Source organism: Rana temporaria, chromosome 1 (genome assembly GCF_905171775.1).
Source record: "Rana temporaria chromosome 1, aRanTem1.1, whole genome shotgun sequence".
Taxonomy (NCBI): domain Eukaryota; kingdom Metazoa; phylum Chordata; class Amphibia; order Anura; family Ranidae; genus Rana; species Rana temporaria.
The window spans coordinates 369,247,239-369,274,631 of record NC_053489.1 but is presented as its reverse complement, the minus strand read 5'-3'; the positions used below and the strand labels follow the sequence as shown (position 1 = coordinate 369,274,631).

General features: G+C 46.1%; 1 protein-coding gene across 18 annotated transcripts in view; it reads left to right on the top strand.

Moving 5' to 3' along the window:
- PTPRS (protein tyrosine phosphatase receptor type S) overlaps positions 1 to 27,393 on the top strand; it is a 565,376-nt gene that overhangs the window by 523,926 nt on the left and 14,057 nt on the right. For all 18 annotated transcript variants that reach the window (XM_040322493.1, XM_040322436.1, XM_040322492.1 and 15 more), the window contains one exon: positions 3,240 to 3,394. In XM_040322493.1, the coding sequence (XP_040178427.1) occupies positions 3,240 to 3,394 (155 nt within the window). The remainder of the gene's footprint in view (positions 1 to 3,239; positions 3,395 to 27,393) is intronic.

Sequence of the window (27,393 nt, the reverse complement as noted above, 5' to 3'; positions counted from 1 at the left end):
CACACATTGTGGAGCATCGGACATGGACCTCCTTACTTCCAGGTTCAACAAAAAATTAAAGCAGGTTTGTCTCCATGTCCAGGGATTCTGTCGCCTTTGTAGGCGATACTCAGGTGACTCTTTGTATTATTTTAGCCTGATATACTGTATGCTCTTCCTCCTCTGAAGCCCCTTCCTCACCTACTTTGCAGGATCGAGATGAGGGGGCATTTTGGTGATTATCTTTGTACTGAACAATATTCCTGACAGATCCAATGTAGGCCCTCCCTGGTTTTCCATATTCTCTTTCAGAGGCTGGTTTGTCACCGTACCTCTCAGACATTGGCTTTAACAGCTTGGCTTCAGCTTTGATTATCCCTATGCCCTTGGAGGCTAGGAAATGTACTTTATTTATTTTTTGCATAATAGCCAAAAATGAAAAACACATGTAAACAAAACGTGGCTAAACCGTGAGTTGCCACGTTTAGAAGCGGATGGCGCTGGAAATACCTCTAAGCTCAAATTCTGAACCTATTTTTTTGCGTGCCAATAAAGCCTTTAAACTCAACTGCCTACAAACTACTGTAAACGACCCCTGTGTACATAGAGATAACATAGAGGAGAGTTCAGGAGCAGTTGAAAAAAATGACCAACTGCTCCTAAATGTTTGTTTAACAGCAGCAGTGTACAGGAGGCCTTAGGAGAGGTTGATCAACGTCCATTGTGCATGAAGCCTAAGGCCCCGTGCACACGAGAAGCAAATGCAAACACATGTAAACTCAAGTTTTCAAAGGCAAAAAACGGCGTTTAAAACGCCTGTTTTTGCCGCGAATTTTGCCGTTTTTTGCAGCGTTTTACCGCGCTTGCGGCTATCAGCGTTCATAACAAAGACATTGTAGACCCTCCCAAAGCTTTGAAACGCAAAAACGTTTGCGTCTGAAAAAACGAGCCTAAACCCAACTGCTTTAAAACGCAAAAAAACGTGAATGTGTGCATGGACACATAGGATAACATTAAATGTGTTCAGGGGCAGTTGAAAAAAATGCCCAAATGCCTCTGAACTCGAGTTTACCAGCGTCTCGTGTGCATGGGGCCTTACTTGCAAGGTTGCCTTTCTTATCTCCATCGCTTCTGTGAGGTGAGTTGCTAAGTTGACAGCCTAAGAGCCAGTTCACACAGGGGCAACTTGGGATCCGACTTAAAGTCGCCCCAAGTCGCGCGACATGTCAAAAAATACATTGAAGTGAATAGGAGCCGTCTTAATGTACACTACTGAAGTTGCTCCGACTTCAGAAAAGGTTCCTGTACTACTTCAATCCGACTTCTAGGCGACTTGTACCCATTGATTTCAATGGAAGTTGCCTCCAAGTCGGGTTCCCCTGTCTTAACTTAAGCAACATTCGAGGAAGTAAAAATAGTTTTCTCGGCAAACCTTCCCTACTGCAGAGCTGATTACTCTTTGATTGGTCACTGGGAAAGTCCCCAGTCAAGTCGCTCCAAGTTGCGATGTGGTTCACTGTCGCACTGAGGTCGCCTCACAAAGTCGTGTTTTACCAGGAGGATGTTCAGCCACAACTAATGCTGGATTTTAATCGTAAGGTTCTTCAGGCAGTTTTGTTTGCTCTGTTGCCCATCCCCTTAGGGCTGCTGCTTTTGAACGTCCTAAAGTACCTGAAAAATCATCCTGTGTCCCTTAATGTAGGATTTTTAACTAAAAAAATATAATTTCCTTGCGAGTATTTCAGGTCACTTGCCCCTGTTCTTATGATCCACTTCTACTATTGGTTGCTAACAAAACTAAGGCATGCTGGGAGTGGGGGGAGGGTTATACTGGGTTGTCCTTACAGCTCTGTTCTGCTAATGTTCAATCGCTTGATGGCAGCAGCATAACTCCATGTACCTGAGTACTAATTCTGTGTCCTGTAATGTACTCCAAGAAAAAGATTTTACAGTAAGTCAGATATCCTATTTTGCCGAATTTTAGCCCACCTGTATAGAAATTATTATTGCAGAGAAACTTTACATAGTGATAAGAAAACGGGTATGTCCAATTCCAAGATTACAATGAAAACAAGTATATGTGTATAAGAAGAGGGGCTCAGTCAAAATGATTTAGCAACCATTAAAATAAACACTACTCACTTTCTATATGACATATTGAAATGTATGATGCTACATACTCAGTTTACCATATGCCATTATTTTTTCCGTTATTGTTAACCACTTCCATACCAGGCACTTACGCACCTTCCTGCTCAAGCCAATTTTCAGCTTTCAGCGCTGTCGCACTTTGAATGACAATTGCGCGGTCATGCTACACTGTACCTAAACAATTTTTTTATAATTTTGTTCCCACAAATAGAGCTTTCTTTTGGTAGTATTTGATCACCTCTGCGGTTTTTATTTTTTGTGCAACAACTAAAAAAAGGCCCCAAATTTTGAAAAATATATATTTTTTATTTTTTTCTGTTAATTTTTGGCACTGATGGGCACCGATGAGGTGGCACTGATGGGCACGATGAGGCGGCACTGGTATGCTGCACTGATAGGTGGGTGGCACAGATGGGCACTGATAGGTGGGCACTGGGCATGGATGGGCACTGAGAGGTGGCACTGATGGACACTGAGGGGTGGCACTGATGGCATTGCTGGGCACCACCTATTTATTTACTCATTTTTGACATTGATCATGTTGGCAGTCAGTGCCCATTTGTGGGTACTGATTGGCATCTATTGTGCTTTTTTTTTTTTACATGTGGATGGCCATGGGGGATGTACCTGGCCATTCACATGTTGCCCCCTTCCCTGGTGGTCCAGTGTGGGCATCCGAGGGGGGGCTGCGCTGATAAACAATCAGCGCAAAACCCCCCCCCCCCTGCCGATCGGCTCTCCTCTACTTGCGTCTGTCAGACGCAAGTGAGGAAGAGCTGATCAACGGCTCTTCCTGTTTACATCGTGATTGGACATTGCTGATCACGTGGTAAAGAGCCTTCCCTGGAGGCTCTTTACCGAGATTGGAGATGCAGGGTGTCAGACTGACACCCCGCATCACCGAACGCCGCGCCGGCATGTTATCCTGCTGGACGTCAATTTACTATTGACCAGGAGGGAAGTGGTTAAACAAAAAAAAATTGATTATTAACAAAAAGAAAACTTTAATGTTCAAATTAAGTAGTCAGACATTTACTTGTTATCAACAATTTTTCTCTGTTTAATGTAACCAGATTCTGTAACATTTAATGTAACATGTCTCTCCACAGGATGGTCAGTCTCGTACAGTACGACAATTTCAATTTACTGATTGGCCAGAACAAGGCGTGCCAAAATCAGGAGAAGGTTTTATTGACTTCATTGGCCAAGTACACAAAACTAAGGAACAGTTTGGTCAAGATGGTCCAATATCAGTCCATTGCAGGTACAGTCAGAATTAAACCAGTAACCACCAGGAATCACTTGCAAAGAAGTCAACTGTTTTCATCAGTGTTGTGTACTCTTATTTTTATTTGTTTTTTTACGCCGATCGACAGGTTCTTAAAAAAAAAAAACGGCTTATGTGTTTCGAGGGTCAAGCCCTTTTCCTCAGGGCTGTCTCTGAGTATATCACTTATGATATATATTTTTATATATATATAATAAAATTGTGTTAATGTCATCATTCCCTATCCAACGAGGGACGAAACAGGGTTGCCCGTTTTCCCCATTGCTTTTCACATTAGCAATTGAACCCTTAGCTATAGAGATTCATTCTGTTACACTTTAAAATCTATGGCCCAGATTCACAAAAGAGATACGATGGCGCATCTCCAGATACGCCGTCGTATCTCTGCGACTGATTCATAGAATCAGTTACGCATAGATTTTCAGTAGATCCGACAGGCGTAAGTCTCTTACGCCGTCGGATCTTAACTGCAATTTTTTTTTTGCCCACTAGGTGGCGCTTCCCTCGATTTCCCCGTTGAGTATGCAAATTGGCTAGATACGCGAATTCCCGAACGTACGCGCGGCCGCCGCAGTAAAGTTACAACGTTTACGTTAGGCTTTTCCTGGCGTATAGTTGCCCCTGGGTCTATGAGGCGCAGTCAATGTTAAGTATGGCCGTCGTTCCCCGAGTCGAAAATTAAAAAAATTACGTTGTTTGCGTAAGTCGTCCGTGAATGGTGCTGGACGTAATTTACGTCCACGTCAAAACCAATGACGTCCTTGCGACGTCATTTAGAGCAATGCACGCTGGGATATTTTAGGGACAGCACATGCGCAGTTCGTTCGGCGCGGGGACGCGCATCATTTAAATGATACACGCCCCCTACCCGCCGAATTTGAATTCCGCCAGGTGATTTACGTTACGCCGCCGCAACTTTACACGCAAGTGCTTTGTGAATAAAGCACTTGCCTGAAAAACTTGCGGCGATCTCTGTGAATCTGGGCCAAAATATTAAGGTTTACTAGCTCAAAGATATGATATGGGTTAAATAAGAGTTCTTTTGACCAGAAGTGAAAGCTTCAATATAATAAGCATTTATTAAAGTATATACAAAGTCTAATCTAAAACGCTGAAACTATCTATGGTATTAAAGAAGCAGGAAATAGTAGTTTAAAATACAAAGGCCTGGATTCACATACATCGGCGCATATTTATGCCGCCGTAGCGTATCTATTTTACGCTACACCGGCGCAGCGCACAGATGCAAGCACAGTATTCACAAAGCACTCGCCCCCAGTCGCTGTTAAATCTACGCTGGGTTTCCTCAGCGTAAGCCAGCGTAGGTGGAAGTGGGCTTGAGCCATGCTAATGAGGCGTGACCCCATGTAAATGAATGACTGAGCGTCATAAAGTTACGAATAACGTACGGCGCATGCGCCGTCCCGTGGACGCATCCCAGTGCGCATGCTCAGAATCACGTCGAAACAACTGCCTAAGATACGTTGAATCACTGCCTACGACGTGAACGTAACCTACGCCTATTCACGTACTACGTAAACTACGTAAAATACGACGGCTGTGTTCCCTGGTCCATACCTTTGCATGACTTGCGCCTCCTATATGGGGAATAACTTTACGTCGGACTTACGCAAACCGTGTATATTATACGCCTGGCGCAACTACGTCTGTGAATCCGCGTATCTCCCTCAATTGCATATGTGCATAGAAAAACAATGGGAGTGGAAAATGCGCCCAGCGTAAATATGCGCCCACGATACGATGGCGTAGGCAAGTTACGTCGGTTGTAGGAAGCCTATTTTTAGGCGTATCTCGGATTGTGGGCACAGCGCACAGATACGACGGCGCATAGATAGACTTGCGCGGCGTATCTAGATATACGTCGGCGTAAGTGCTTTGTGAATCTGGGCCAAAGTATTTACATGGAGGGATACAGAGCATATTCGTCTAAAAAATTGAAGTACATACATATTTAGTTACAGGTACCACAGACCCTTTTCCATAATTACCCTTTTAGAACCATCCTGCAGGCCATCCTCCCATAAAGTGAGCTCCCTTCTCCTCCCCGCTTGAGTATATCTCTCTATGCTGATGTCTCATTGGTTGGCCTAGCTTGGATCAGGATTGGAGGGCTTACTACATAAGTCAGCCCCCTTTCATGCAAATCCTGCTGACTATATCTGGGCAGGACATTTAACCACTTAAGACCCAGACCATTATGCAGGTAAAGGATCTGGCCAGTTTTTGCGATTCGGCACTGCGTTGCTTTAACTGACAATTGCGCGGTTGTGCGATGTGGCTCCCAAACAAAATTGGCGTCCTTTTTTTCCCACAAATAGAGCTTTCTTTTGGTAGTATTTGAGCACCTCTGCGGTTTCTATTTTTTGCGCTATAAACAAAAATAGAGCGACAATTTTGAAAAAAAAAAACAATATTTTTTACTTTTTGCTATAATAAATAACACCAAAAAAGATATAAAAAAACATATTTTTTTCTCAGTTTAGGCCGATACGAAATTCTTCTACATATTTTTGGTAAAAAAAATCGCAATAAGCGTTTAACGATTGGTTTGCGCAAAATGTATAGCGTTTACAAATTAGGGGATAGTTTTATGGCATTTTTATTAATATTTTTTTTTTACTACTAATGGCGGCGATCAGCGATTTTTTTCTTGACTGTGACATTAACAGCGAACACATCGGACAATTTTGACACATTTGGCTATAAAAATGCATTGTTTACTGTCAAAATTACAATTGCAGTTTAGGAGTTAACTACTAGGGGGCGCTGTAGGGGTCATGTGTGACCTCATATGTGTTTCTAACTGTAGGGGGGCGGGGCTGGACGTGTGACATCACTGATCGCCTTTCCCTATATCAGGGAACAGACGATCAGTGACATTGCCACTGTGAAGAACGGGGAAGGTGTGTTTACACACACCTCTCCCTGTTCTTCAGCTCCTGTAACCGATCGTGGGACACCGGCGGCGATCGGGTCCCGCGGTCACAGAGCTTCGGATCGGGTCGCAGACGCGCGCCCGCGACCCACGGCTGGGCACTTAAAGGGGACGTACAGGTACGTGCCTGTGCCCAGCCGTGCCATTCTGCCAACGTAAATGTGCAGGAGGCGGTCCTTAAGTGGTCAATTGGATTTTCCCAGAATTACAGGTGGGGCTATCTCTATTGCATATCCAAGCATGGGGTCAATTGACAAGAGTGGGTTTAACACAATGTAATTGTCTCTCCAAGCTTGGGGCTCCACATAGTCTACTCTTAACAAAAGGTCTTTCCTAGGTGCTAAATGAAATATATTCATATTTACAATATATATTCATATATACAGCTATTTAATGGAGATTACCCCCATAAAACCATAAGGCAACAATTCCCACCCTAATATTGTATTTGTTGTGGATAGCAGGAGCATAAATGTGCCTTGTTTGCCAACAATGGGCCAGATTCACGTAGCCGCGGCGCAGCGTAACGTAACTCGTTTACGTTACACCGCCGCAATTTTTCAGATTTAGTGCCCGATCCACAAAGCACTTACCTGGAAATTTGCGGCGGTGTATCGTAAACACGTCCGGCGCAAGGCGGTCCAATTCAAATGGGGCGGGTACCATTTAAATTAGGCGCGCTCCCGCGCCGGACGTACTGCGCATGCTCCCGTCGGAAATTTCCCGACGTGCTTTGCACGAAATTACGACGTGCTTTGCACGAAATTACGACGCGCCGACGTTTTGTGAATCGTGACATCAACAAAACACTTACGCCTGGGAAAAAGATTTTTTTTTAAAATAATTCAAAAGCGACACGGGAAAGACGGGCATACTTTAACATGGTGGAGTACTTTTACACAATGTTAAAGGTGCCCTATCTTTGTGACGGAAATCTAACACTCGCGACGACGTAACGATGGGAAAAATCTTTGTGGATCGCCGTAACTCCTAATTTGCATACCTGACGCTGTATTACGACGCAAACTCCCCCCAGCGGCGGCCGCGGTATTGCATCCTAAGATCCGACAGTGTAAAACAATTACACCTTTGGGATCTTCTGGCTATCTATGCGTAACTGATTCTATGAATCAGTCGCATAGATAGAACAACAGATACGACGGCGTATCAGGAGATACGCCGTCGTATCTGCTCTGTGAATCTGGCCCCATGGTCTTATGTATATCACTAATCCTTAAGTTACCCTGCCTAACCTGTTGTCTTTACTATACCGATTTTCTCAACTTGAATGCGTAAAAGACAACAGCTCTTAATGTTTATTTGCCCCCCTTGATGGTACTGACCCTACAGAATTCTTATAACTTTCAATGGGCGCAGCGCTCTCTTCCGTATCTGGGCATCCAGCTGACACCTTTTTTCGCAGACTTCAGGAGGATGGCAGATTATTCCCTATTTTGGTTTGGCAGAATCAACTATATTAAAAAAACATTTTTGCCTATGATACTGTATGATTTTTTTTTTTTTTAATCAGAAAAGTTTTTATTTTGAAAAATAAAAAAGAAGTACAGTAGCAGTACAGAATACCAGGAATGTACAACACAAATAGGCAACCAAAAGGAGATAAGAACCTTCACAGTACATAATTAGTCAAACCCATAGCCTATGAATGATACATATTCTCAGTGACGGTGCTAAAGCAATATTTCCATAAACCTGGCATTCCTCCTGTAGGCACAACAAGCCTGAGAAAAATATAAGGCAGATAAACGATAATAAAAGTAAAGATCAAATAATAGGGAACAAAGAAAAAACAAAAACAAAAACCCATACATCTCATTAGCTCCTCGACTCACAGTTTTAAAGAGATGATCCCATCCCACCTTTGCATTCCTCCAGGTCCTCAACCAAGCAATAATCTATCAAGTACCAGTTGTGGGGGGGCCACTTCCGGGGAACTCAGCCACCCCTGCCATATGTTATCAAATTTGTGCGGTGCCTTTCTATGCAAGTACGTGTTCTTTTCTCTAATAAGAATTCTATTGACCTCCTGTATCCACTGTCGGCTCGATGGAACCCGGGCAGACAGCCAATATCTCGCTATAAGCTTTCGTGCCAAATACAGTAGTCTAAGCAAGGCAGTGTACACAGGAGGCAGATACAGGTCCTCATCAATACCCCCCAGCAAGCATACCAGTGGGCTTGCCGGCAACTGGACCTGATAGGTAGAATTAATGATTTTGACCACAGCATTCCAGTACCTCATTAGTTTGGGGCACCTCCACTGTATGATTTTAGAACTCTACCAATAGCAGTCCCGAGTAGAGATTTGCAGCGTTTACAATCTTTTTCAAAAAATTTCCAGACGTCCAAAAAAACAAGCCTTGCTATACCACCGCTAAGGGTTCTACACCCCTATGGGTTTCTATTGAAGCTCTCTCCTGCCATCCCATCGCCATTGGTTCATTAACCAGTTGAAGACCAGGCCTTTTCTGGAACTTTTTGTTTAAAAGTTTAAATCAGTATTTTTTGCTAGAAAATTACTTGGAACCCCCAAAGATTTTTTATATATATATTTTAGTACAGACCCTAGAGAATAAAATGGTGATCATTGCAATATTTTATGTCACACAGTATTTGCGCAGCAGTCTTTCAAACACATTTTTTTGGGGGAAATATACATTGTAATTAGTAAAAAAAATTAAAAACTCAAATTTTTTGTATAATGTGAAAGATGATGTTACGCTGAGTAAATAGATATCTAACATGTCATGCTTTAAAATTGTGCACACTCGTGGAATGGCAACAAACTACATTACTTAAAAATCTCCATAGGCAACACTTTTTTACAGGTTACCTGTTTAGTGTTACAGAGGAGGTCTTGGGCTAGAATTATTGCTCTTGCTCTAATGTTCGTGGCAATACGACTTACATTTGCGTTCACTTTTGCGCTTGAGCACAGAGGGATGGGACGCTTTAACAATTTTTTTTGTATTATTTTTTTTTTCTTTTTTTTTTACACTGGCCTTTATTTTTTTGGATCACTTTTATTGCTATTACAAGGAATGTGCCAGGGCTGGGCTCCTGCCAATTCACAAGCAGATTATTTCTTTCAGTGCTCAGAAACTGTTCATCTGTTGGATAATTACCAGCCACTTGTTTTCACAGTGACTCATCTGTACAGCCTACAACCAAACCCTTGTGGCTATTTAAGCAACTTAGCTTATTTCCTCTTTGTTCTTATGTGGCCAGTGATCTCCAGTGTGTTTCTGTCTGTGTTCCTGTGTATGACCTGGCCTGGCTGACTTGTTTTGGCTCCTTACTACGCTGATTTCTAGTTTCCTGACCCAAGGTCACCTGTCTCAGCCTACATACTGAATAAATGGCAGTAAAGAAAAGACTCCCTGAGGCTGGGTTCACACTACTACACTACTTTCATCCTACTTTGCTCTGCTACATTGGTCCTACATTTATCCTACATTGGTCCTACATCCATCCTACTTTCATGAACAGGATACTACTTTGGTCCGACTTCAATGATATTCAATGGGCCTGAAGTAGGATCAATGTAGGACCAAAAGTAGTACAGGGAGCATTTTCAAAGTCGGACTGACTTGTGTAGGACGCTACATGACGCTCTCATAGGGAAACATTGAACACAGAGCAAAGTAGGATGAAAGTAGTGTAGTAGTGTGAACCCAGCCTAAGGCTGGGTTCACACTTGTCCGACAAACGGTCCTACATTGGGAGCCTCATGTAGCATGACGTGTGAAAATCAATGTTTCCCTATGAGAGCTGTCTTAACTGGTCCTACACAAGTCGGTCCGACTTTGAAAATGCTTCCTGTACTACTTTTGGTCCTACATTGATCCTACTTCAACCCATTGAATATCATTGAAGTCGGACCAAAGTAGTATCCTGTTCATGAAAGTAGGATAGATGTAGGGCCAATGTAGGATAAATGTAGGACCAATGTAGCAGAGCAAAGTAGGATGAAAGTAGTGTAGTAGTGTGAACCCAGCCTGAAGCTGCACATGTGTTCTCCCTATGCTGGGTGTATGAATGGCAACCTCAGCCTGAATTCCGAACAGGCCACACTCCAAACGTGCTTCGCTCCGCACTTTGGAGCTTAATCATGGGGATGAAGATCCCAGGCATGTGGGGGAGTATTTATGCATCGCCTGCCATCATTCAAATGTGTGTATGTTGAAAGAGTATCTAAAAAACTGCTGAAAACATTTGTTGGTTTGTAATTAGCAGATGTAGGATAATTAAACCCACTGAGGCTATACATTTCAAAGAATGAAAATGCAAAAAAATAATGATAATGTGAAAAACACTGAGCTAGAATTAAAACAAAATCTAATGATAAAAATAGCTGCAAAAAAACTAGTTCTCCCTCCCTGAACCCAATAAAAAATGTATACTTTATTATTTTATCATATTAAAACCACTAAGGAAGAAAAAAATAATTAATAATACTATAATGGAAATCATGTGGAATCTCCAGAGAGAGAGAGAGTCTAAATATATCTACTGAGAGTCTATGTAGAAATTAAGACAAAGATAAGTAAAATAATGTATTAGTAATGAGTAAAATCCCACTCAGGGTTTAGGCCTTTGGGTATATGAGTATGCAGTCTAAAGATCCATTAGACCTTCCTTCTGCATAGAAGGGAGAAGCAGTCTCCACTTCGAGCCAGACCATCAACCCTTTCAACTATTTGAATATTGAAGGATTGCACATTTTGATGGTGAAATAGGTTGAAATGCCTGGCCAAGTTTGTGTTTTTTTTTTAGTTCTGATGTCAGAAAAATGGTCTGTCATTCTGTCACGGCCCTTCCTACATAGTGTATGTTGCATGTGGTACAAGTGACCACATATATTAACATCCCTGTCTTTATGAACCTTGCTTTGTGCATTGGTGCACAGTCATGTTGAAACAGGAAGGGGCCATCCCCAAACTGTTCCCACAAAGTTGGGAGCATGAAATTGTCCAAAATGTCTTGATATGTTGATGCCTTAAGAGTTCCCATCACTTTAAATAAGGGGCAAAGCCCAACCACTGAAAAACAACCCCACGCCATAATTCTTGTCCAACATCAGTGCCTGACCTCACAAATGCGCTTTGGGAAGAATTCTCAAACATTCCCATAGACACACTCCTAAACCTTGTGGACAGTCTTCCCAGAAGAGTTGAAGCTGTTATAGCTGCAAAGGGCTAGCCAACTCAATAAATGAACCCTACGAACTAAGACTCAGGGGCGGATCCAGGGGGGGGATCCCGAAAAACTAGTGAGCAGGCTGTGCTGATGCAGACCCCCAGGCCCCATCAGGACAGGACAGCGGCACCAAAACTGACAGGCTCTGTGAGGAGACACAGGCCGAGCTGCAGCTGCGGGGGATTTCCACCCCTCCCTTCTCCTCCTTGAGCCGAGTATTCACCTGCAAATGCCTGCTCCTATTGGCTACATTCAGAGCCAATGGCTGGGAAATTAGAACCTAGAGCATTATAGGATATGTAGTCTAGGATACCAGCAGGCCCCAAGATGATTCCCTGAGAGGACTGCAGCCCCAAGAATGCCGAGCAGGAGGGGGAAGAGGAAGAGAGACCATGACGCTGTGAGTGGAAGGAGCCATAGATGCTATTATCTTCCCAGGTAAAAACTTACCTCACCTCCACCTGTCTGCTCCCACCCAGTCCTCCTCTCCACCTGGCTGCTCCCACCCAGTCCTCCTCTCCACCTGGCTGCTCCCACCCAGTCCTCCTCTCCACCTGGCTGCTCCCACCCAGTCCTCCTCTCCACCTGGCTGCTCCCACCCAGTCCTCCTCTCCACCTGGCTGCTCCCACCCAGTCCTCCTCTCCACCTGGCTGCTCACATCCAGTCCTCCTCTCCACATGGCTGCTCCCACCCAGTCCTCCTCTCCACCTGGCTGCTCCCACCCAGTCCTCCTCTCCACCTGGCTGCTCCCACCCAGTCCTCCTCTCCACCTGGCTGCTCACAGCCAGTCCTCCTCTCCACCTGGCTGCTCCCACCCAGTCCTCCTCTCCACCTGGCTGCTCACAGCCAGTCCTCCTCTCCACCTGGCTGCTCCCACCCAGTCCTCCTCTCCACCTGGCTGCTCCCACCCAGTCCTCCTCTCCACCTGGCTGCTCCCATCCAGTCCTCCTCTCCACCTGGCTGCTCCCACCCAGTCCTCCTCTCCACCTGGCTGCTCACATCCAGTCCTCCTCTCCACCTGGCTGCTCCCACCCAGTCCTCCTCTCCACCTGGCTGCTCCCACCCTGTCCTCCTCTCCACCTGGCTGCTCACATCCAGTCCTCCTCTCCACCTGGCTGCTCACATCCAGTCCTCCTCTCCACCTGGCTGCTCACATCCAGTCCTCCTCTCCACCTGGCTGCTCCCACCCAGTCCTCCTCTCCACCTGGCTGCTCCCACCCAGTCCTCCTCTCCACCTGGCTGCTCACATCCAGTCCTCCTCTCCACCTGGCTGCTCACATCCTGTCCTACTCTCCACCTGGTTGCTCCCACCCTGTCCTCCTCTCCACCTGGCTGCTCACATCCAGTCCTCTCCACCTGGCTGCTCACATCCAGTCCTCTCCACCTGGCTGCTCCCACCCAGTCCTCCTCTCCACCTGGCTGCTCACATCCAGTCCTCCTCTCCACCTGGCTGCTCCCATCCAGTCCTCCTCCCCACCTGGCTGCTCCCACCCAGTTTTCCTCTCCACCTGGCTGCTCCCACCCAGTCCTCCTCTCCACCTGGCTGCTCACAGCCAGTCCTCCTCTCCACCTGACTGCTCCCACCCAGTCCTCCTCTCCACCTGGCTGCTCCCACCCAGTCCTCCTCTCCACCTGGCTGCTCCCATCCAGTCCTCCTCTCCACCTGCCTGCTCCCACCCAAGTCCTCCTCTCCACCTGGCTGCTCCCATCCAGTCCTCCTCTCCACCTGGCTGCTCCCACCCAGTCCTCCTCTCCACCTGGCTGCTCCCACCCAGTCCTCCTCTCCACCTGGCTGCTCACATCCAGTCCTCCTCTCCACCTGGCTGCTCCCACCCTGTCCTCCTCTCCACCTGGCTGCTCACATCCAGTCCTCTCCACCTGGCTGCTCACATCCAGTCCTCTCCACCTGGCTGCTCCCACCCAGTTTTCCTCTCCACCTGGCTGCTCCCACCCAGTCCTTCTCTCCACCTGGCTGCTCCCACCCTGTCCTCCTCTCCACCTGGCTGCTCCCACCCTGTCCTCTCCACCTGGCTGCTCCCACCCTGTCCTCCTCTCCACCTGGCTGCTCCCACCCTGTCGTCCTCTCCACCTGGCTGCTCCCACCCTCTCCTCCTCTCCACCTGTCTTCTCCATCCAAGTCCTCCTCTCCACCTGGCTGCTCCCACCCAGTCCTCCTCTCCACCTGGCTGCTCCCACCCAGTCCTCCTCTCCACCTGGCTGCTCACATCCAGTCCTCCTCTCCACCTGGCTGCTCACATCCAGTCCTCCTCTCCACCTGGCTGCTCCCACCCAGTCCTCCTCTCCACCTGGCTGCTCCCACCCAGTCCTCCTCTCCACCTGGCTGCTCCCACCCAGTCCTCCTCTCCACCTGGCTGCTCACATCCAGTCCTCCTCTCCACCTGGCTGCTCACATCCAGTCCTCCTCTCCACCTGGCTGCTCACATCCAGTCCTCCTCTCCACCTGGCTGCTCACATCCAGTCCTCCTCTCCACCTGGCTGCTCCCACCCAGTCCTCCTCTCCACCCGGCTGCTCCCACCCAGTCCTCCTCTCCACCTGGCTGCTCACACCCAGTCCTCCCCTCCACCTGGCTGCTCCCACCCACTCCCCCTCTCCACCTGGCTGCTCCCACCCAGTCCTCCTCTCCACCTGGCTGCTCACACCCAGTCCTCCCCTCCACCTGGCTGCTCACACCCAGTCCTCCCCTCCACCTGGCTGCTCACACCCAGTCCTCCCCTCCACCTGGCTGCATCCACCCAGTCCTCCCCTCCACCTGGCTGCTCCCACCCTACAAATTGCCCGCAAATATTTTGGCAGTGCCCCTCCCAAGTTTAGACTCTGGATCCGCCCCTGCTAAGACTGGCATGCCATTAAAGTTTATGTGTGTGTAAAGACAGGCGTCTCGATACTTTTGACAATTTTGTGTATGCTGGGAGAGACCATGTTTCCAATAGTGCGGGCCTTCCTGGCAACATAACTCCTTGTTCTAAGATGGCCCTGTAGCTGTCATCACTGTACAGAGCGGGAAGATGTCTAGCTATGATGTGTCCTATGTCTTGTGAACTACAGTTGGTAGAAAGCAAATGTTTTTGACTTTTGATCTATGGTAGCCCCATTCACCATTTGTCATAGTCAGACGAATTGTCCCCGAGATATCACTTTAGTGGTATGAGAAGGATGACAGCTTGATGCGTGCAGAAGGACATTTTTGGAAGTGGCCTTCCTGTACGCATGTGCAGTGACCATTTGCTCTTAAATGGATCCAGATAGAGTGAGGGCAAGAAAGTTTGTTTCTATTTGGTGTTCTTCTATTGTAAACATTAAGTTCAGCTGGTTGTTGTTTAGGTAATCCAAAAACTTGGTGGTTGACAACTCCTGGGTGACATGAAGATCAAATCATCAATGTGTCGAAAATATGAGATCATATGGTCTCTAAGGGAATTATGGGCTTTTAGATGTATTAATCTTCCTACCAGCCCATGTATAAATTGGCATGGGTGGGTGAGAATCTCACTACCCTGGAGGCTCCATGTGGTGTTTAGGCGATTGTAGACCTAAACCGTGGGGTATACAGTGCCTTGAAAAAGTCATCATACCCCTTGCATTTTTCCACATTTTGTCATGTTACATCCAAAAACATAAATGTATTTTCTTGGGATTTTATGTGATAGACCAACACAAAGTGGCACATAATTGTGAAGTGGAAGGAAAATGATAAATGGTTTTCAATTTTTTTTACAAATATTTTAAAAGTGTGGCGTGCATATGTATTCAGCCCCCTTTACTCTAATACCCCTAACTAAAATCTAGTGGAACCAATTGCCTCCAGATGTCACCTAATAAGTAAATAGAGTCCAGCTGTTATGTGAAGCCCTCAGAGGTATGTTAGTAAACAAACAGCATCATCGGGCCAGATTCAGGTAGGGAGCGCGTATTTGTGTGCGGGCGTAGCATATCCTATTTATGCTACGCCTCCGCAAGTTGCGGCGGCGTAGCGTAAATAGGCCGGCGTAAGCCCGCCTAATTCAAATGTGGAAGATGTGGGCGTGTTTTATGTAAATTTATTGTGACCCCACTAGGGGTGTAACGGATCGTCACCGATCCGTGATCCGAACGGGCCACCCCGTTCGGATCGGCACACCCCGCGATCCGCGGAGCGCTCCGGAGCCTAGGCCTAGGAAAGTCCCCGGCTTCGGCCTAGCTCCGGAGCGATCTTGCTCCACCCAGTCTGCTTGCCAGAGCCCAGCGTGACACGCCTCCCCGCCTCCCCGGGGAGGCGTGTCACGCTGTGCACTGGGCTCTGGCAAGCCGACATGGAGAGGGAATAGTAGCAGAGAAGCACTAGTGTGAGAGGAGGAGGGGGGGGGGGGAGAGCACATTTCACGGGTGGATTAAAGAGGAAGCAGGTGAGGCTGTTTGGGACTTGTTAAAAGTACAATCTTGATGTTTTTACAGCTATATATATATATATATATATATATATATATATATATATATATATATATATATATATATATAGCTGTAAAAACATCAAGATTGTACTTTTAACAAGTCCCAAACAGCCTCACCTGCTTCCTCTTTAATCCACCCGTGAAATGTGTGTGTGTGTGTGTATATGTATATGTATGTGTGTATATATATATATATATATATATACATACATACATACATACATACATACATACATACATGTATATATTACACACACACACACATTTTTTTTTTTTTTGCACTGATCCGAAAATGATCCGATCCGTGACTCCTGATCCGAGGATCGATCCGATCCGTGAGTTTTTTGATCCGTTACACCCCTAGACCCCACGTAAATGACGCTTTTTCCGAACGGCGCATACTTGAAAGTATCCCAGTGCGCATGCTCCAAATGACGCCGCAAAGACTCATTGGTTTCTTGAACGTAAGTTACGCCCAGCCCCATTCACGGACGACTTACGCAAACGACGTAAAACGTGAAAAATTAGACGCGGTCCCGACGTCCATGCTTAACATTGGCTGTGCCTCCTATAGCAGGGGTAACTATACGCCGGAAAAAGCCTACCGTAAACGACGTAAAAAATGCGCCGGGCCAACGTACGTTTCTGAATCGGCGTATTTACCTAATTTGCATATTCGACGCGTAAATATACGGAAGCGCCACCTAGCGGCCAGCGTAAAATTGCAACTAAGATACGACAGCGTAAGAGACTTACGCCGGTCGGATCTTAGTCAAATCTATGCGTAACTGATTCTAAGAATCAGGCGCATAGATACGACGCCGCACACTCAGAGATACGACGGTGTATCTGGAGATACGCCGTCGTATCTCCTACCTGAATCTGGACCATTAAGTTCAAGGAACATACCAGGTCAGGGATAAAGTTGTGGAGAAGTTTTAAGCAGGGTTCGGTTATAAAAATATATCTCAAGCTTTGAACATCTCATGGAGCACTTTTCAGTCCATCATCTGAAAATGGAAAGAGTATGGCACAACTGCAAACCTACCAAGACATGGCGGTCCACCCAAACTGGCAGGCCGGACAAGGAGAGCATTAATCAGAGAAGCAGCCGAGAACCCCATGGTAACTCTGGAGGATCTGCAGAGATCCACAGCTCAGGTGGGAGAATCTGTTCACAGGACAACTATTAGTTGTGCACTCCACAAATCTGGCTTTTATGGAAGAGTGGCAAGAATAAAGCCATTGTTGAAAGAAAGCCATAAGAAATCCCGTTTGCTGTTTTTCGAGATGCCATGTGGGGGACACGGCAAGCAGGTAGAAGAAGGTGCTCTCTGGTCAGATGAGACCAAAATAGAATTTTTTGGCTTAACCACTTAGGACCCGGACCAAAATGCAGCTAAAGGACCTTGCCCCTTTTTTCGATTCGGCACTGCTTCGCTTTAACTGACAATTGCGCGGTCGTGCGACGTGGCTCCCAAACAAAATTGGCGTCCTTTTTTTCCCACAAATAGAGCTTTCTTTTGGTGGTATTTGATCACCTCTGCGGTTTTTATTTTTTGCACTATAAACAAAAATAGAGCAACAATTTTGAAAAAAATGCAATATTTTTTACTTTTTGCTATAATAAATATCCCCCAAAAATATATAAAAAAAAATGTTTTCCTCAGTTTAGGCCGATGCGTATTCTTCTACCTATTTTTGGTAAAAAAAATCGCAATAATCGGTTGGTTTGCGCAAAATGTATAGTGTTTACAAAATAGGTGATAGTTTTATTGCATTTTTATAAATTATTATTTTTTTACTACTAATGGCGGCGATCAGTGTTTTTTTTTGTGACCACTACATTATGGCGGACACTTCGAACAATTTTGACACATATTTGGGACCATTGTCATTTTCACAGTAAAAAATGCATTTAAATTGCATTGTTTATTGTGAAAATGACAATTGCAGTTTGGGAGTTAACCACTAGGGGGCGCTGATGGGTTTATGTGTTCCCTGAAGTGTGTTTACAACTGTAGGAGGGTGTGACTGTAGGTGTGACGTCATCGATTGTGTCCCCCTATAAAAGGGATGACACGATCAATGCTGCCGCCACAGTGAAGAACGGGGAAGCCGTGTTTACACATGGCTCTCCCCGTTCTTCAGCTCCGGGGACCGATCGCGGGACTCCAGCGGTGATCGGGTCCGCTGGTTCCGCGCTCAAGGAGCTTCGGACCGGGTCGCAGGCGCGCGCCCGCGACCCAAGACTGGATACTAGTACAGGACGTACCTGTATGTACATGTGCCCAGCCGTGCCATTCTGCCGACGTATATGTGCAGGAGGCGGTCCTTAAGTGGTTAAAAGCAAAATGTTATGTGTCGCTGAAAACTAACACAGCACATTACCCTGAACACACCACCACAAACTGTGAAACATGGAATTGATGGGTAGATAAATTGAGCCAAATACGGGGCAATCTTAGGCCCCGTACACACCATAGAATCCATCCGCTGAAAAATCTCAGCGGATCGGTTACAGCGGATAGATTCTATGGTGTGTACATTCCTTCGGATATTTATCCACGGGAATTTCACGATTCCAGCAGATAAAAATTTGTAGACATGTCTACAAATCTATCCGCTTGAATCGATCCCAACGGATTGATCCGCTGGTCTGTACAGACTCACCGGATCAATCCGTCTGAAGGGATCCCCCGCATGCGTCGTAATGATTCGACGCATGCGTGGAATTCCTTATATGACAGGGTCGTGCTCGTCGCCGTGTCATCATCGCGGCGACGGCGCGACACGTCATCGCGAGGGGATTTCGGCGCGGATTTCGATCCTATGGTGAGTACACTCCATCGGATCCAAATCCGCTGAAATCCTCGAGAGGATTTATCCGCGGAAACGGTCCGCTGGACCGTATCCGCGGATAAATCCTCTCGTGTGTACTAGGCCTCAGAAGAAATCCTGTTAGAGTCTGCAAAAGACTTGAGACTGGGACAGAGGTTCGCCTTCCAGCAGGACAAGGACCCTAAACATACAGCCAGAGCTACAATGGAATGGTTTAGATCAAAGCATATTCATGTGTTAGAATAGCCCAGTCAAGGTCCAGACCTAAATCCAATTGAGAATCTGTGGCAAGACTGGAAAATTGCTGTTCACAGACACTCTCCATCCAATCTGACAGAGCTTGAGCTATTTTGCAAAGAAGAATGTGCAAAAATGTCACTCTCTAGATGTGCAAAGCTAGTGGAGACATACCCCAAAAAGACTTGCAGCGGAAGGATTGCTCTACAAAGTATTGACTTGGGGGGGCTGAATACAAATGCAAGCCACGCTTTTCACTAGGGGTGCAACGGATCAAAAAACTCACGGTTCGGATCGTTCCTCGGATCAGGAGTCACGGATCGGATCCCCCTCCTCAGTACAGTGACCCCCCCTCCTCAGCAGTGATCCCCCCTCAGTACAGTGACCCCCCTCCTCAGCAGTGATCCCCCTCAGTACAGTGATCCCCCCTCAGTACAGTGACCCCCCCTCAGCAGTGATCCCCCCTCAGTACAGTGACCCCCCTCCTCAGCAGTGATCCCCCTCAGTACAGTGACCCCCCCTCAGCAGTGATCCCCCCTCAGTACAGTGACCCCCCCTCAGTACCGTGACCCCCCCTCAGTACCGTGACCCCCCTCAGTAGTGACCCCCTCCTCAGTACAGTGACCCCCCTCAGTACAGTGACCCCCCTCAGTACAGTGACCCCCCCTCCTCAGTACAGTGACCCCCCCTCAGTACAGTGACCCCTCCTCAGTACAGTGACCCCCTCCTCAGTACAGTGACCCCCCCTCCTCAGTAGTGACCCCCCCTCCTCAGTACAGTGACCCCCTCCTCAGTACAGTGACCCCCCCTCAGTACAGTGACCCCTCCTCAGTACAGTGACCCCCCCTCAGTACAGTGACCCCCCCTCAGTACAGTGACCCCGCCTCCTCAGTACAGTGACCCCCCCTCCTCAGTACAGTGACCCCTCAGTACAGTGACCCCTCCTCAGTACAGTGACCCCCCCTCAGTACAGTGACCCCCCCCTCAGCTAGTACCGACAGGCACTCCCCGAGCGGTGTGTCCGAGTGCGGGCTCCTCCTCTGTGGGTGTAAACAGAGGAGGGCCGCCGCCGGGTGTACCAAGATGGCCGCGGCTCCGGAGCTAGGCGGAAGCCGCGGCCTTTCCTAATGTTACGGCGGCGGCTCCGGAGCTAGGCCGAAGCCGCGGCCTTTCCTAGCGTTATGGTCGCGGCTCCGGAGGTAGGCCGAAGCCGCGGCCATAACATTAGGAAAGGCTGCGGCTTCGGCCTAGCTCCGGAGCCGCCGCCGTAACATTAGGAAAGGCCGCGGCTTCGGCCTAGCTCCAGAGCCGTGGCAATCCGCGGATCACAGTGTGATCCGATCCGAAGGGGGTGACCCGTTCGGATCACGGATCAACTGTGATCCGTTGCACCCCTACTTTTCACACATATTTATTAGTAAAAAAAAATATGGAAAACCATTTATAATTATAATTTTCCTTCCACTTCACAAATATGTATCACTTTGTTTTGGTCTATCACATAAAATCCCAATTAAAAAATAAATTTACGTTTTTGGCTGTAACATGTGGAAACTTTCAAGGGGTATGAATATTTTTTTCAAGGCACTGTACAAGAGTATAAGGATTTTACATCACACACAACCCACTTGTTGCTATTGCTCCAGGGAAAACCCTCCAGAACTTGTATGGTATGTCTCACAGATGAGAGGGTATCCTGGATGAAGGAGATGGTGGGAGATGGGCCGAACACCCCCCTGTTCGGTTTGGACAAGAACTCCTGAACAGAGAAAAATTTTGGACCCAAACGGCAAATCCCATTAAAGTCTATGGGTCCCGAACTTGAAAAACACAATTTTAAAGGCTTATATGCAAGTTATTGGCAAAAAAAAGGGTATGGGGGTCCGGGTACTGCCCTGGGCAATAGAATAATAAAATAATAAAAAAACGGCATGGTTTTCCCACCCAAAATCCATACCAGACCTTTATCCGAGCAGTCAGCCCGGCAGGTCAGGAAAGGTGGGGACGAGTGCCCCCCCCTCTCCTGAACCATACCAGGCCACGTGCCCTCAGCATGGTGGGTGTTTTATCCACAACCCTGGCCAATGGTCGTGGTAGTCTGCAAACAGGAGGCTTATTGGAATCTGGAAGCCACCTTGCCCCAGATCCTGCCCCCCCCCCCCCCATGTGAATGAGTATTGGGTAGTACCCCTATCCATTCACCAAAAAAGTGTAAAAATTAAATAAAAACAGAAGGCAGTTTTTGACAATTCCTTTATTAAAAACAAAACAAAAAGCAATGTCTCCCGATGTAGATCCATCGTCAATCACGATGCGCCAGACATGAAAAATTAGATAAAAATGCTCTGCCATGAACTAAGGCAAACCGCCAAATGCCTAGCTTGCTGTTTGACAGCTCTTATATATAGGTAAGGGTGGCGCCACCTGGCTATGTCACCTGGTGTCATCGGCCCCTTGTGAGGTCACCGACCCAGTATGCACCTCCCCTTGCCTATCTAAGAACTTCCAAATGGCAAGCTAGGCATTGCCTTAGTTGACAGCGGAACGTTTTCTTTTTCGGGACATTTTTTTTATTTTTAATAAAGCAATTGTCAAAAACTGCCTCCTGTTTTTTATTTATTTTTACACTTTTTTTGTGAGCCCCCCCAGACCCAAATGCACCCACCCCCCCATGTTGAGGGCATTTGGCCTGGTATGGTTCAGGAGGGAGGGGGTGCTCGCTTGTCTCCCCCCACACCTTTCCTGACCTCCAAGGCTGATGAGGGTGTTCAGAACACCCGCCGTCGAGTGTTTGCCAAACAGGCAATGTTCGACCCAAACTTTTGCTCGGCCCGCAGCGTTCGCCCAACTCTAATGGACACTAATGGTTGTAATAGGATGTCAAAAGGATTCCCCAATGGTTCTAAAGGGAGCCAATACTGGCCACGGTGGGTCTACCCTGGATAGGAACATCATTCTTGTGAGTTTTAGGTAAGGGATGAAATATTGGTGTCACAGGGTGAGACATTTTTTTGATAGAAAATTACTCAGAACCCCCAAACATTGTATATGTTTTTTTTTTAGCAGAGACCCTAGGGACTGCAAAATGGCGGTCATTGCAACTTTTTACATCTCATGGTATTTGCGCAGCAATTTTTCAAACTTAAAAAAAAAAAAGTAAAACACTAAAGTTAGTTAATTGTTTTTGTATAATGTGAAAGATGATGTTATGCCGAGTAAATAGATACCTAACATGTCACACTCGTGGAATGGCGGCAAACTTCGGTGCTTAGAAATCTCCATAGGCAACTCTTTAGAATATTTTACAGGTTATCCATTTAGAGTTACAGAGGGGGTCTTAGGACAAAATTGTTGCTTTCGCTCTAATGTTTGCAGCGATATCTCACATGTGTGGATTAAACGCTGTTTACATATGTGGGCATGACGTACATATGCATTTGCTTCTGCGTGCGGGGATGGGGGTGCTTTAAAAAAAATATATTATTGTTTGTTTTTTTTTCTGTTTTTTTTATTTTTAACCACTTAACCACCAGCCGCCGTCATATAACGGCGGCAAGGTGGTTGCTTAACTGGGGGTGGACGTTATGTAACGTCCTCCCAGAAATCTCACTCCCGCGCGCCCCCTGGGGCGCGCACACGGGAATTTTCGTGACCGCCGGGTCCTCTGGATCATCTGCATCACGGATCACGGTGAATTGCCGCTGATAGCGGCCGTTCACCACGTGATCGCTCCGTCCAATGACGGAGCGATCACAGGTAAACAAACAAATCAAATGACGCCGGTTCCTCCCTCCTCTCGCTGTACCGATCGGTACAGTGTGAGAGAAGAGCGCGGATGGCAGCAGCAGTGTGGGATGGATCTGTGACTATTGCAGTCACAGATCCATCCATCCCTGCATTAACCCCTGCAATACTCTGCCTTCCCTGCGCAATACTCTGCAATACCCCCTGCGCAATACTCTGCAATACCCCCTGCGCAATACTCTGCAATACCCCCTGCGCAATACTCTGCAATACCCCCGCGCAAAACTCTGCAAAACCCCCGCGCAATACTCTGCAAAACCCCCGCGCAATACTCTGCAATACCCCCGTGCAATACTCTGCAATACCCCCGCGCAATACTCTGCAATACCCCCGCGCAATACTCTGCAGTACCCCCTGCCCAATACTCTGCAGTACCCCCTGTGCAATACTCTGCAGTACCCCCTGCGCAATACTCTGCAATACCCCCGCGCGATACTCTGCAATACCCCCGCGCGATACTCTGCAATACCCCCGCGCGATACTCTGCAATACCCCCGCGCAATACTCTGCAGTACCCTTTGCGCAATACTCTGCAGTACCCCCGCACAATACTCTGCAATACCCCCTGCGCAATACTCTGCAGTACCCCTTGCGCAATACTCTGCAATACCCCCCGCACAATACTCTGCAATACCCCCCGCACAATACTCTGCAATACCCCCCACACAATACTCTGCAATACCCCCGCACAATACTCTGCAATACCCCCGCACAATACTCTGCAATACCCCCGAACAATACTCTGCAATACCCCCCGCACCAATACTCTGCAATACCCCCGCACAATACTCTGCAATACCCCCCACGCAATACTCTGCAAAACCCGACCAATACTTTGCAATACCCCGGCCAATACTTTGCAATACCCCCTGCGCAATACTCTGCAAAACCCGACCAATACTTTGCAATAACCCGGCCAATACTTTGCAATACCCCGGCCAATACTTTGCAATACCCACGCACCAATACTCTGCAATACCCAGAAAATACTCTGGGGAAAAAAATGCGTTTTAACCACTTCCCGCCCACGTCATATGAGGTCCTTGACTTTGTGCAGGGATATCTAAATGATGCCTGCAGCTACAGGCATCATTCAGATATCATTTTTTTCAGCCGGCGATTCTCTACACCATAAGAACGATCATGGCGGCTGTTCCGCCTCTTGATCGTTCTTACGGGAGGCAAAAGGGGACGTGCCCACTCCCTTCGCCCTCCGGTGCTTCTTCCGACTCACCGCTGCGATCGAAGCCAGGATCGTTTTTTTTTGGTTTTTTTTCAGGCTTCCCAGCCTAGAGGTGAGATGTGGGGTCTTATTGACCCCATATCTCACTGTAAAGAAGACCTGTCATGCTATATTCCTATTACAAGGGATGTTTACATTCCTTGTAATTGGAATAAAAGTGATCAAAACATTTATTTTTGGGGAAAAACGTGTCAAACTAAAATAAATAAAGTAAAATGAACAATAAAAAAAAGAAAAAAATATTTAACGCGCCCCTGTTCCCGCGTGCTCGTATACAGAAGCGAACGTGCACGTAAGTCCCGCCCACATATGAAAACGGTGTTCAAACCACACATGTGAGGTATCGCTGCGAACGTTAGAGCGAGAGCAATCATTTTGGCCCAAGACCTCTTCTCCAACTAAAAACATGTAACCAGTAAAAACATTTAAATGTCACCTATGGGGACTTTTAAGTAGCGAAGTTTGACGCCATTCCACAAGCGTGTGCAATATTGAAGGGTGACATGTTGGGTATCTATTTACTCGGCGTAACTTCATCTTTCATATTATGCAAAAGCATTGGGCTAACTTTAATGTTTTTTTTTTTTTAAAAGCACAAAACTGTTTTATTTCCCCAAAAAATGCGTTCGAAAAATTGCTTTGCAAATACCATGCGCGATAAAAAGTTGCAACGACCGCCATTGTATTCTCTAGGGTCTTTGCTAAAAAAGCATATATAATGTTTTGGGGTTCTATGTAATTTTCTAGCAAATAAATGATGATTTTTACATGTAGGAGAGGAATGTCAGAATGGTACTCCCTGCACGTTGGGCCTCTGTATGTGGCCACGCTGTGTAAAAGTCTCACACATGTGGTATCGCCATACTCGGGAGGAATAGCAGAATGTGTTTTGGGGTGTAATTTGTGGTATGCATATGCTGTGTGTGAGAAATAACCTGCTAATATGAAACTTTTGTGGGAAAAAAATTTAAATAAAAAAAACCTTGATTTTGCAAAGAATTGTGGGAAAAAATGACAACTTCAAAAAACTCACAATGCCTCTTTCTAAATACCTTGCAATGTCTTCTTTCCAAAAAAGGGTCATTTGGGGGATATTTGTACTTTTCTGGCATGTTAGGGTCTCAAGAAATGAGAGAGGCCGTCAGTACTTCAGATGTGATCAAATTGATCAATTTGCAGTAATTGGTACCATAGCTTGTAGACCTTATAACTTTCACCCAGACTAAATAATATCCACATTTATTTATTTTTTTAACCAAAGATATGTAGCCGTATACATTTTAGGCCAAATTTATGAAGAAAAATTCATTTTTTGCAAAATTTTATAATAGAAATGAAGAAAAATTCATTTTTTTACAAAATTTTCTTTCTTTTTTCATTTAAAGCGAAAAAAATAAAAACCGCAGAGGTGATCAAATACCACAAAAAGAAAGCTCTATTTGTGGGGAAAAAAGGACAAAAATTTCATTTGGTTACAGTGTTGTATGACTGAGTTATTGTCATTCAAAATGTGAGAGCACCGAAAGCTGAAAATTGGTCTGGTTATTAAGTGGGTTTAAGTGCCCAGTTGTCAAGTGGTTAAGCTTACAAGTAATGTAAACATCCCTTGTAATAGGAATAGGGCATGACAGATCCTCTTTATGAAGAGATGTTGGGTCAATAAGACCCCACATCTCTCCTCCAGGCTGGAAAGTCTGAGATACAAAAACAAAACGATCTTGGCTTTTCAACCGAGTACACGGCAGTTTTAAAACTGCCTGGCCGGACGTGAGGTCATAACTTCTCGCCCAGGTCTCGGTCCTAGAGACTGCTGGTCACCAGTATTCTCTATGAAAAAATTCCCTGTTGATGGATTCTTTCAGCGGCTTTCCGATCACACGGCGAGCCGGTAGAAGCACTGGAGGGTGGCAGGGGGGACACCTGTAAGAACAATCAAGTGGCTGAATAGCCCCTATGTTTGTTCTTATGGTGCAGGGAATTGCCGGCTGAAAAAGATCAATACTGGGATTAATCCTGTAGGTGCAGGCATCACCCTGGTATAACCACTGAAACTGAAGGACATCCATGTACGCCCTCCAGGCGGGAAGCTGTTGAAAAACCAGGGTGAGATCTAAGACCCCTTTCACACTGCTGTTTTTACAGCATTTTAGCGTTTAAAATAGTGATATTAAAACGCTCATAAAACGATCTCCATGCATCTCAATGGACCCTTTCACACTGAGTCCTGCAAGCAGCATCTTTGGAGCAGCTTTTGGGCACTGAAAAAAACGCTCCAAAAACGCCCCTCTCCATTGAAATTAATTGAAAGCTCTGTTAAAAAAGCCTTACCCTTTCACACTGAGGCACTGCAAAAACGCCCTAAAACGTTAGGGTCTTAGCGGTGCTTTACCAGCACATTGGGATTGCAGATGAGGCTTCGCTCCAATAACGCTTGAATAACGCTCGAAAAACGCCCCAGTGTGAAAGGGGCCTAAGGGTATACAGGTATAAATATCTACATTCGAGATTTATCTAATTGCCTCCTTCAGGTAATCCTATTTCAAGTATAGTCACCGCCCCTCCCTTTTCTGAGTTTTTTATGACGATATTTGGGTCATCTTGTAAAGTTTTTAAAATTTCTCTCTCCTTTTTATAGATTTTGGTGGTGTTTAGGTGTATTGTTAGTGGACGTTTCACAAGATCATTTTCTACTGACTTTTGGAAAATGTCTAGTGGTTTGCCCCTGGTTTGTATGGGGTAAAAATCTTACTTGGAATAGGAGGGGTAATGAGGCAATCAGGTTGTTTTGATGATTTGCCGGTTATCGATTTGAATGCCTGAATATACAAAAATGTACAATGTACTTATTGTTTTGTCTATAGTTAATTTTAGACATGGGAATTTGCTGCATATATAACCCCTTTTGAGCTACAATTATAGAAAGATCGTATTTCTATTTCAAATTCCGTTATTGTAGGTATGTAATGGAATGATTTACAAAGTCTACATTGGAAAGACTTATTTGATCTTTTGGTAACCAGAATTCACATTTTACCTCCTTTTTCTTTTTCATCATTTACAAAATGGCTGTAGACCCAGAGCATATTTGATATTTCTAATGTCGTGTACACACGGTCGGAATATCCGATGAAAAAAGTCGGACAGAATTTTTTAACCGGATATTCCGACAGTTTGTATGCCCCATCTGACTTTTTCCATCGGAAATTCTGACGGACTTAAAAGGA